The sequence below is a fragment of the Suncus etruscus genome, chromosome X (genome assembly GCF_024139225.1).
Source record: "Suncus etruscus isolate mSunEtr1 chromosome X, mSunEtr1.pri.cur, whole genome shotgun sequence".
Classification (NCBI taxonomy): Eukaryota; Metazoa; Chordata; class Mammalia; order Eulipotyphla; family Soricidae; genus Suncus; species Suncus etruscus.
The window spans coordinates 9,203,768-9,216,423 of NC_064868.1; the positions used below are offsets into that span (position 1 = coordinate 9,203,768).

General features: G+C 39.2%; 1 protein-coding gene across 2 annotated transcripts in view; it reads right to left on the bottom strand.

The window, feature by feature from the left end:
- The window catches only part of REPS2 (RALBP1 associated Eps domain containing 2), a 236,594-nt gene that overhangs the window by 38,047 nt on the left and 185,891 nt on the right, over positions 1 to 12,656 (bottom strand). For both annotated transcript variants that reach the window (XM_049766790.1, XM_049766789.1), the window contains exon 14: positions 8,499 to 8,560. In XM_049766790.1, the coding sequence (XP_049622747.1) occupies positions 8,499 to 8,560 (62 nt within the window). The remainder of the gene's footprint in view (positions 1 to 8,498; positions 8,561 to 12,656) is intronic.

The window sequence follows — 12,656 nt, forward strand, 5'->3', positions numbered from 1 at the left end:
TGAGCGCATAGACAGGAGTAACCCTTGAGCGTCACCGGGTGTGGCCCAAAAACCAAAAAAAAAAAAAAAAAAAAAAAAAAAAAAAAAAAAAAAGCTCAGACATTTTTTACCTACATCGTCAATATATTAAGGTAATTCAGTAACTAATGTATATTACATAAGGTTATTTGACTATTTTATAGCAAAATATCTCATGATACTTGCTGCATGGTCAGTGGGTGTGAATCTGATTTAAAAAGGAAATTTCAGAAGTAGCGGCATTTCTACATTGTTTATATTTAAATAAGGCTACTTGCTATTTTCTCAAAGATATTTGAAAGTTCTCAGTAAAAGCTTGCCCCATTTTACTTTTAAAAATTGATTTGATGTGTTTAAAATGGATTCAGTATGCATGTTATACTCTAATCAAATTTATACTCAAAATTGAACTACATTAACTCTGTAAGAGACTTAAATAATTACCAGTAAAGCCCCCACAATGAGGGCTGTAAAACCCTTAATTTAGCCTAAGAGAATTTACTACTTTATATCATCAATTGTGTATTAATTCGAAGAATTCAAAGAAGGAGTACTGAAAATACAAGAAGTCATGAACAAAGTCTTCTCAAATATAGCATGGCAGCTATTTCAGATGTTCAGAGCTTACAACGTATCATTTGAGTTTGAATTTTTTAAACTGAAATAAAGGGAGTATTTTATAAAGTCTAAGCAATTTAGACTGTTGAAGCAATTGGCCTTTGAAACAGAATGGAATGCCCAACATAGTCCTTTTGGGTTCCATACTCTTTTGGGAGCCTGGTTAAAGGTGGATGACAAAATTAAGAGAACTGAGCCAAGTAGACCATAGCTTTCTTTCAAGGCTCTCTGTGTTGATAAGACATTAATGGCTTTTTCCAACAGTTCACACAGGAACCGAGGCACACACTGACTAGCAATTCTTTTAGCAAGACCTTCCCATCACTTCCTCTGATCCTTCTTTTGTGTGTGTGTGTGTGTGTGTGTGTGTGTGTGTGTGTGTGTGTGTGTATGTGTGTGTGGTTTTTGGGCCACACCCATTTGATGCTCAGGGGTTACTCCTGGCTATGCGCTCAAAAGTCGCTCCTGGCTTGGGGGACCATATGGGACATCGGGGGATTGAGCCGCAGTCCGTCCTACGGTAGCGCTTGCAAGGCAAACACCTTACCTCTAGTGCCACCTTCCCAGCCCCACCCTCTGATCCTTCTAATGTCAGTTAACACAAGAAGCCTAAGCCTGCCCGGCCATCCTCTGTAATGTGGTTTCTTGACATAAGGTCTATCTCCAACCAAAAACTTATGTCTTCCACCTTCCCCAGCTCAAGAAAGATTTTCACTGTGCCGTTTAAAAACACACTGCACCAAGAACAGATGGCTGGATAAAAAAAAAAGATGGTACACATACACAATGGAATATTACTCAGCCATAAGGAAATCATGCAATTTGCTGCTCTATGGGATCTGGGGAGTGTGATGCTGAGTGAAGTTAGACTGTAAGAAAGAGACTTAGAAAGAGAATACTTTCCCTCATATGTGGGACATAAACATAGGAGGAGAATAACAAATGCCCACAGGTAATTGAAACAAGGAACATGAGACCTGGTCTCTAACAGGAAGTAGGTAAGAAGGAGAAGGAATAGGACAGGGAAGAGAAAATTGTAACAATGGTGGAGGGGAGTGTTTAACTGGGAGGAAGGGGTGCTGAAAGGTGGCAAAGTGAGACCCTATCAATACCCAAAGTTATTTAAAAAATATAGCCTCTCATTGAGACAGACTGGTGGGTGGGAGGGACACAGTGCAGGGAAGGGGACACTGGTCGTGGGTATGGTGATGAAACAGTATATGCCAGAAATCCAATCAGGAATAACTTCGTAAATTTACTGCAGGGACTGAATTTTTTAAAAAGAAAATAATCTTTAGGGCTGGAGCGATAGTACAGCATATAGGGCACTTGCCTTGCATGCAGCCAACTGGCTTCAGTCTCTACATCCCATGTGGTCCCTGAGCATCATCAGGAGGAATCGCTGAGTGCAGAGCCAGGAGTAACCCTGAGAATCACCAGATGTGACCCAAACACCAAAATATTCTTTCAAAATTTTAAAAATTAAAATTAAACAAAAATAAAAACTCACTCATCACAGCAAAACTTCTGATATTAATTCCTCTGAACATGCCTTTCTCTTGTCTTACTCCAGAATTGATCAATCTGGCTTTTCTGAGAAAACATCCATGAAGCTTCTTGGGGGGGGGGCACACCAGAGGTTACTTCTGACTATATGCTCAGAAATCACTCCTGGCTTTAGGGACCATATGGGACACCAGGGGATCAAACCACAGTCCGTCCTAGGTCAGTGCGTGCAAGGCAAATGTCCTACCATTTATGCCACTGCTCTGGCCCCCCCATGAAGCTTCTTAAAACTCCAACCTCAAGCCTCAGTCCACAGCACAGTCCCCTGTGATGGCATCTTGACTTCTTTAGGTTTTCTGCTCTCCCAGAACAGATTTCTTCCAGAAATACCCATACATTGGATGATGCCACCAGCTCACCCCTCAGGAACTGCTCCCCAGATGAAACTCCTGGTGAGGTACATCTTGTGCACCACTGAGTCTAGTGTGAGCAGGAGGCAGCTCCTTACTATACCTCTAAATGCTACTTCTCTCCCTTAAAAGTCTCCTCATTTTCAAAGTCGGAGAAAACTCAAGGATCTGTTTTGCCTGTAGGAGCACCAGATTTGAGCACCACTGGGCATGGCCCCCCCAAATTAAACCCAAACCCCATAAATCTCCTAGTTTTCCAAGTTGCAGGTTATTCAACTGTCACGCCTATGTCTTGGGATTTGCTTTTTGTCCACAATAATGCTCTGACTCCTTAGCCATTGGCCAAGAGAAAAATTCATTTCACTGGCCACCTCAGTCCTTCCAGGATGTCCTCTAGCTCTCAGTCAGCTTAAAAACACTCAAAAATGCTTCTCCCACTGTATTACTCTATCTCTTGCAACAATCCTAGTGAAAGCACTTGTGGGTAAGGTGAGCCATTAGAGGTCTAAGTAGGAAACTTTGGAACTCTTTAGTCCACAGAGAGGCCCTAGTCATCAAACATGGTGCTAATAGAGATCTTAAAAGATTATCCTTTGTACTCCCCAAAATGTGTTTCTTTATGAAAGATAATTACTCTAAAGCTGTGACTCTATCATAGCTGCACATGAAATTTGGCAGGAGATCAACCCTGTTAAAGGGAATTGGCTATTCAGAGACCTAATGGACCTGTAACAAATAACTGACCCACAGGATACAGCCCCAAATCTATAGATGGTATTTTCTTTCTTTTTCTCTTTTTGGTTTAAGGACCATCCCCAGAAATGCTTAGGAGCTATTCCTGGCTCTCTATTGTTCTAGGGCCACTCTTAGGTTCTTTGGGGACGATGAGTGCCCAGAATGGAACCAGGCCTCTTGCATATAAAGCTGTAAATACCATTCTGCTCAGTTTATATGTATACCAACAATGAGCAATAAACAATATTTAGGCATCTCCTCTTAAGACCGTTCCATATGAACCGATCAGAGCTAATTGTTATTCATTGCTATTGGTTATGCTCTGGATTTGTTTTCTTTCAATTATGTGTCACCCTTTTGGAATGGAGGCAAATAGCATACCCAGCCTCTATGTTTTCCACAGAAAATGTGGGACCCACAAGCAACCCGATTTGTTGATATATTCATTTGGTCTTTCTTGATCTTTCTTATAGTATGAAAAATGAAAAGATCTGTTTCTTTGAATGTATTTCATTTCCTAACTGTAGGGCCCCCTTTGGATAACTTAATCCAGATGTTCATATCACAGTGGTGCTTGGGATAGAGGCTTACCTCCATTTTCTGCTGACAATCTATACCTTGTCTCTCTCATTTGATAAAAGTTGAGCTATAGTTTTGGTATACATAGAAGCAGGCTGTATGCCATGTGCTGTCATGCACATATATGCTGATATACAAACTCTTTTCCTTCCATACTTAAATCCTAGAAGTACATCAATAATCATCAATATAGTTTTTAAAACAGCCTTCCTTAAGGAATTTTCTGTTTTGTTTAGTTTCGTTTTGGGGTCACACCTGCCGGCACTCGGGTTACTCCTGGCTCTGTGCTCAAAAATCACCCGTGGTAGGCACAGGGGACCATATGGGATGCTGGGATTTGAATCACCATCCATCCTGGGTTGGCTGCTTGCAAGATAAATGCCCTACCTCTGTGCTATCTCTCCGGCCCATCCTTAAGGAATTTTTAACATTTTCTAATGTGTTTGCAATCTAGTCTTGTCCATTTGTAAGTTATAAAATACAAGAATGTCAATCCAAAATCATCCAAAACCTTTATCTTAATCTCTTCTCCAAGCCACTAACAAATATCTGGTTTTAATTAAACCTGGCTTGCTAGCTTCTCTCTGTACTATTTATTCAACATAAAAGATGTAGTTGTAGTTCAGATATTTTTTGTCAGAGTCAAACTGAGTGTTATATCTGCCAAGGAACATTAAAAATATATAACAGCAAATAATACAAAATATTTAAGTTGTCTATAATAATATTTGAGATTAAGCAAAAAGAGAAAAGCAAGGGGAAAAATACAACTAATTCGAGGAATAATGAATTTAAAACTCTTAGCTATTGTGCACTAAAGTTTCCTTTTTTTTTTTTTTTTTTTTTTTGGTTTTTGGGCCACACCTGGTGATGCTCAGGGGTTACTCCTGGCTATGCGCTCAGAAGTCGCTCCTGGCTTGGGGGACCATATGGGATGCCGGGGGATCAAACCGCGGTCCATCCTAGGCTAGCGCTGGCAAAGCAGGCACCTTACCTCTAGCGTCACCGCGCCAGCCCCTAAAGTTTCCTTTTTATTTCAACTCTTTGAGGGAACTGTTGGCAATTCACAGAAAAAATTAAATTTTAAATCACATAATACAGAGATAAAATTACAGTTGGGAGGGAATTTAGAAATATTCTCCTTAATACCTTTGGGCTGATATTTTATGAACAAAGATATGAATGCTCACACAAACTAGGAAATTTCCAGCTTGAACACAATTGACCAAGATTCTTTACTATAGGATTTCAAAGCCTTTAATGACCTGGTATGCACTGTGAAGTTCCCAGAGGGGATAAAGAGACATCAGAGGCAAATTCATCATCCCATTCATATCTCCCAGAATACTGTTGATGGCTCATAGATTGAGAAAGAGGAGAACAACTAGGGGCCCCATATAGCTAGGTGATTAGATGAGTTTCTCCTTGGGCTGATATTAGGAATCTGGTGTGACATAAAGGCTGCTTTCAATTGTGTGTGTTATCCAGAGCATTCCATGTTGAATATGTGTGTGCCAATTACTGTGAATGAAAGGGGGAGAGTGGAGTGAAGTCAATGCCATGCAGATGGTCTCCCTGATTTTCCTCACACCTGTTCCTGCTATCTAAAAGCTACATATTGGGCTGAAGCAGTATGGTACAGTGGTAGAGCATTTGCCTTACATGCAGCAGAGCCAGAATGGATGGTGGTTTGAATCCCGGCATACCATATGGTCCCCCATGCCTGCCAGGAGCGATTTCTGAGTGCAGAGCCAGGAGTAACCCCTAAGTGCTGTCGCTGGGTATGACCCATGAAACTAAATGAATAGATAGATAGATAGATAGATAGATAGATAGATAGATAGATAGATAGATAGATAAAATAAAAGCTCCATGTTAAGGCCTCTGAGACAGAGACCAAGTTGAGATAGGGTTGGACTCACTGTGTCCTTCATGCTGCAGAAATCTGGACAGATGGGCAGTCTCACTCTTTAACACTAACTTCCAAATTCTCAGTCTCCATGCCAGACACTTGTCACTAAGCCCCCATGAAGGCAGGAAGAACAATTCTGGCAGCTTAGATGAGGACTTTAAGTAGCAGTAGCACATTTCACCAGGCAAAAATAACATCTGTCTGTCACTTGCACAGCAGGAGAAATATAAGGAGGTTGGTAACAAAAGCACTTTCAGATGGGTCTGCCAAGCATACATTCAAACCAGCAGCTGAGAGAGAAGCACCTCCAGATGCTTATCTGTAACGTTCATTGGATTGTCCAGGTCTGCTGCTGGTGCAAACCAGGAGCTTCAACTCATCTAGGCCCATGTTGGGGAGATGAGGTGAAGCCTCCATCATCAGTGCATTGATGCCAGACACACCATGACCTCAAAGATGGGGAGGGAAGATGACCCTGAGTATGGAGCCTCTCCCCCCATCATTTTGGGTGTTCCCATACTTCAGCTTCCTCATCTGTGAAAAAAAATTCATCTTTCTGCTTGCTTCAAGATTCAATGATACATGGCAGGAGACCAGAGCAATACTACAGCAGGTAGGACTGACCCGAGTTTGATTCTCAGTACTCCAAATGGCCACCTGAGCCCACTAGGAGTGATCCTTGAGCACAGAGCCAGCAGTAAGCCCTGAGCACTGCCAGAGGAGGATGAGGAAGAGGAGGAGAAAGAATAGGAAGATATGGAGAGCATAGGAAAAAGAAGTGGCATGACTAGTCTACCATAGATGCTTAATAAACATAACTAGTAAGGAGAATAAATCATAACTGAAGAAATCCAGCAAAGGTTGAAAATAAAGGTTAGCTATATAGCAGGGATATATATCTATATAGATCTCTATATATCTATATAGCTAACCTTATATATATATTTATATATCATATATTTTTATATTATATTATATATTATATATTTATATAGAGAGATAAAGAGAGGAGAGCTACATGTTGACTGACTGATGAGCCAATATATCCTAAAGCCAATGCTGTAGTGTTGGAAACATGGTTCTCATCTGTTTAGATGTGAGACAGAAAGAACAGGGCCCTTTAATACCTTTCAGATTGAAGAAGAAAGCCAATACCTCATGGTATTTGCATCCCAAGGCTAAGTGTGCACTAAAGACCATCAAAGGCTCTAAAAGAAGTACAAGCACTTCCTTCACTGTTGGTGGGAATGCCATCTGGTTCAGCCTCTATGGAAAACAGTCTGAAGAATTTTCCAAAAAGAATAGAGTTTCCAAGTAGCTCAATGATTCCACTTCTTGGCAGCTGTCCCAAGAACACAAAAACATTAAATTGAAAAATGCATGCAACCTATGTTCACTGCGGTGCTGAGTGCAGGAGCCAGGATATGGAAACAAGCCAAATTGCCAATGACAGATGAGTTGATAAAGAGACTGTGCTATAGATATACAATGGACTACTATTCAGTTCTAAGAAAAGTTGAAATCCTGCCTAATGCTACAGCATAGATGTTACGAGAAGGTATCAAGTTAAGTCAAAGAAGTCAGAGGAAGAAAGACGAACAACAGATGATCTTACCCATGAGTGGTATAATGAAACAAAACAAGAATATGGACAGAAGGAAATAATAACCCATTGACTTCGAGTAAAAACTGAGATTCAATGAAACAGTGGGTTGAGGGGGAGAGACAGTCAGTAGAAGTGACCTAAAAGTGGTGGTGAGGATCTTTGGACTTCAGTGGTGGCAGAGGTACGAGAAATTTATAATCAAAATTATCAATATTAACATGACTATAACCACGTTATCTCAAGTATAATATATTTTTAAAGAAGTGGTAATGGGAGGGAAAAGGAGGTGAAGAGAAGGAAGAGAAGGGGAAGGGAGGGGAGGAGAGGGGAAGGGAGGGGAGAGGAAGGGAGGAAGTCCTGAGATGCTATTAAGGACAGTGTGCTCTGATGGTAGAAACTGCAGCTGTCTCGAGAGAAACTGGCCAACACTTTGTTCCTGCCAACAAATCAAACCCTTTAAAGACAACTAGTTTCTTCAGCAATAATTATGGGACAGGATCCCTAGCATTCTCCACCTCCCCTGTGCATTTACTGCTTGCTGCTCCTCCTCCACTTCTCAAAAACCAATGCTGACTCCAACCCTAGTAGCACTTATAAATGAGGCCGAAGTTATCCCTGGGATCAACAGACACACCCTGACACCCGCTGGCTCTGCTGGTTCCCCTCCAAAGGCAGCACCCTGGGCCCATCCATAGCACCTGGCCAGCTACTTACTTGTAGTGTGTGGAATGAATACAACTCTGCAAGCACTCAAGAAAATCGAAGCACCCAGGTGACAAACCAAGTATGTCTCCCCAAAAATTGCACCCCCACCTCCACCCCCCAAATAAACTGCAGAGCCCTTTCTCTGTATGAAAACCATGTGCAAGCTTCTACAGCCAAGAGGGAATGAGAACACATGTGCTGGGCTGCAGGTAGGGGAAGCTCTGCCTTTTTGCATGGGAGAGTAGAGGCCTGGCTCACTGAGGAACCATCTCGAGGCTCTCTACAGCTCAATGTCACACTAGGACTCAGACCTGTCAGTTCTGTGGCCATCAGCCCTTGTGAAGAAGCGCAGTGTCCAGGCAACTTCCCGACTAGCAAAGAGCTTAAGCAATCAATATTGGTTTCTTACCTGTGATGGACAAGGTCTCGGAGGGAGTGCGGGTGGAGGGGGCAACAGTCCTGACTTAGCCACTATAAAAGAAAACAGACAGTGTTAAGGAGCACCAAAGATACACCCTTCAGCTTGCTCACCCCGATGTCAGCAGCATGTAATATCTTGAAGGTTTTTAAGTGCATCTGAAGGATTCATTTTGAAGAGTAGCTGCTATCTAATCCCCTTTCCCATTTTCATCCGACCCAAAGTCAAATGTTCCTCGAGGCTTGGGGGGGTCATAAGGGTGTAAACAAGGGAGGAAAAGACACCCTTTGATCAAAAGACTGGAACCCCACATGGGAAAGGCTGGTGGTCCATCCATCCACTGATCATTAATGCAAAAAGCACAGGGAGCCCCCCAAACCCCAGTCAAGCAGCTCTGCAGTTGGGTCAGGGAATAGAACTGACAGTATGAGGGAAGGACAAAAAGTGACTGAACAAAAGGACCTTTACAGATTTTTCAGAGATCTCTGTTTCTTTTCCTCTCCCTGATCCCTATTATCAGAGATAATTCCATCTCTTTCTAAAACAATCTGATCCCATTTGAAAGACCTTTTTGAAAGAAAGTTTCTCATTTTCTTTTTTAATTTATGTGAGCTACAGGGAGAAAATGGGGTAAAGCTGAGAATGCCTGAACTACAATTCAACAATGAAAATAAACAGCTGCTCTGAAATTATAAATAAAGCTTATAATCACATGCAAGAAATAAGTTTATTGTCATACTCTGGCAAGTTCAACCATAAGCTCTACAAACTTCTTAGGGAAAGCATGCTGTGCTCTATCTAACTATGTTTTGGTTTATTTGCAAATCTTGTAATATGTGTGCTAATATTTGGACAATTTTCTGTGCCTTAAAAATAAATCAGAACAATGTGCAAAGAACAGGGAAGGTTTTGCAAATTACTTTTGTTATGACCTTGCTGGAATGTGACAAGTTAGAAGAAAGATAGCATTCTGGGCTTTGCACAGCAATAATTCAGAGTAATTTCAGAGACTTCCATTATGAGTTGGTGAACAAATACAGTACAACCATATGAGATCATCAGTGATTTTATACAACCTTTCACTAAAATTTACAAAACATATCAATAGGTCAAGACTCCAGAGGTGTCAAGATCCATAACAGCTTTTTATATCAAAGCATAGATCAGCAAAGAATGACAGATGCCTCCAGAATTATCCCTCCTAGTACCCTTACTCTAATGGTCCTCATAGGCTGCCTCTTAAAATGAGCAATTATTTCAAAAGCAAAATGAAAGGGAAAAGACTCTGCATAGTTTACCAGAAAGATCTGAGTCAAAATAAAGAATGTGTGTTAAAATAACCCTTTATTAATCAATGACATGTCATTTAATTAAATTTGTTTGTTGTTGTTTTTTTCAGTCAAGACAGAGTGACAGAAACCAGGTTTACACTCCAATTCTAATAAACCAAAAATAAACACAGAAGACCCATAAAACGACAGACACTAGAAAATCCAGGCAGAGGACAGTGATCCCTGAGACAGGAAACAGACACAGTGAGCCACACAACTGACTGCCACTCTTCGTGCAGTACTAAATAGAAACTGAAGCTATAGAGAGATTCATGCCTGATTGCTTGTCACTATTATTAAAGGTTTTTTTTATTTTTCTATTTTCTATAAAAGGTGATGTGAATGTCTCTTTCAGAATATACTATTGGTCAAAGAAGTTTTATTTCCTGAAATATTATTCATTCAATCAATTTTGTTCTCATCTGGCCAAAAAGAGACCAAATTTACATTTACTCTATTTATATAGAATACTTACTGTTACAATTTTTTCATTTATTGTAAAGTTGAGTTATATTGGGTATATGGGCATTCGCATGTGCACTTGCTATTGAAAGGAAGTTTATTTTCTTAATTTTTGAATTAAATTAAGATTTACGATTACCATTAAATACGGTGTATTCCTCTACCAGAATGTGGATATTCTCACCCATTTTATATTGAAATTTATTTTCCTTGTAATTTGTTGTTAAACTTTAGCCAAAGCTACCACTCTATCCATTGAAATGATAGTAGGAAACTCTCACAATTTGTTTATATGATAAATTACACTGTTTTCATACTAGAATATATCTATAGGGTAAAACTGATACCAACTTGGTTAGGTTTTGATATCTGCTAGATTCAGTTGGTTTAATTAGGATTGTGGCAAATAGAGTCATGGGAAAGACTAACAAGGAAATTTCCTATCATAATTACATGGTCCTTTGTTAGAGTTGATTGATTTGCTTGGAGAGTTTTGGTCCCCACCTAACCCAATCCCCCACCTTTTCTACACAGCTGGTTATGTGTGATCAGAATCTTTTTGTTGCTTTAAATGCTGGGCAGCAGACTATCTGATCCCAGATTTTCCTTTGAAACAAATATTTTTTGTTAATTATTTTGTTGAATTCTTATAGAATTATTTCTGTTGCTTAAATCTGTTTTTGATAAATTACATTTTCCAGATATTTATTTAATCTAAATGTTCTAACTTATTGTCATATAGGTATTCAAATACCCCTGAACATCTTATCGTCTGCATTTGTAAGTTTTTATTTCCATTTCTACTATGCCTTGACTAGTTTTCTATAGTGAACTTCACTTGTAATTTGTAAGTTTCACAGCTCTCTTCAAAAAAACCAATTTTTCTTTTTTTTTTCTATCATATATGTGTGCTTTCCATTTCATTAATGTCTTGTCTCCTTGTTTCCTATTTACTTTCTATGAATTTATCCAACCATTTTTTTCCATTTTAAACTTAACTCATTGATTTCCAGATTTTCTACTTTTCTAATATAATTGTTTTGGGTATAATTTTTTCCAAAGTACATCTCTGAGTCCTATCAGCATTCATGTCAAAAAGTGACACTGTCCACTTTTTAAATTTTCCTAATGTTCATTACCATTTCTTTTATGATATTATCTTACATCTTGAGTTTATCCTGGAGATTTTCCTTTATTGATAGTCTATTGCTAGCAAACTTGGTCAGTTTATTTTATTGAATTCTTTGTTTTTCCCGCATTCATGAAAGATGATTTCATAGGGTACAGAAAACTGGGTTGACAACTAATTTCTTCCAGCATATTGAAAATAACATTTTGGGCCCGGAGAGATAGCACAGCTGTGTTTGCCTTGCAAGCAGCCGATCCAGGACCAAAAGGTGATTGGTTCGAATCCCGGTGTCCCATATGGTCCCCCGTGCCTGCCAGGAGCTATTTCTGAGCAGACAGCCAGGAGTAACCCCTGAGCACCGCCAGGTGTGGCCCAAAAACCAAAAAAAAAATAATAACATTTCACTATCTTCTGGCTTCAATGGTGGCCATTGATAAATTAAATGTCTATAGAATTGCTTTTTTGAGGGGATAAGTAAGCTGTCTACTGTTTTCTCTGTTTTTGGTACTCTGCAGTATTTAACCTTACTACATATTTATATCCATAAATATGTATCTTCATACTTTTTCTTCCATAATCTGTGAGTTTTGTTGGAGTTTCCATTCACTTTGAGAAATTCTCAGTCTTAAAATTCTATCTTTCCATCTCTGTCTCTCGCCTCTCTTTCTGAAGTTCTCTAATAGTGCTGTGGTTCAGGTAATTTTCTAATATCAATTATCCAATTAACCAATTCTGTCTTCAACTATAAGTATCCTATTAATTCAGTATTTAAACTTTATTTCAGTTTCAACATGTTCATTTCTAAAATTTCTATTTGCTCCTTTATCAAAATTGCTTTTTTAATGTTTATAATTCCTGATCACTTATTTTCCTTGACTCCTTTTCTTCTAATAATTAAAACTTATTTATTGAATAGTATACCTGATAATTATAATACCTGAGGATTTTCTATTTTCTATTATTCTATGGCTTCTGCTAGCACTCTCTCATTGTACTTTGCTTCCTAAGGGCATGTTGAACAGCTATTGACTCCAAAAGCATATTTCATGTAACTTTACCTAAAGGAATACTCTGTGACCTGAGTATAAGTGTATTCTTCATCTATTATGTCTTCCAATAACCTGAAGGTATTATCAATTAGGATCACTTAAAACTAAATTCTTGATTTCATAATATCTAGGAGTATTTGTTTGTTTCTGCAATGAGATTTTTCTATCTTAAACTGAG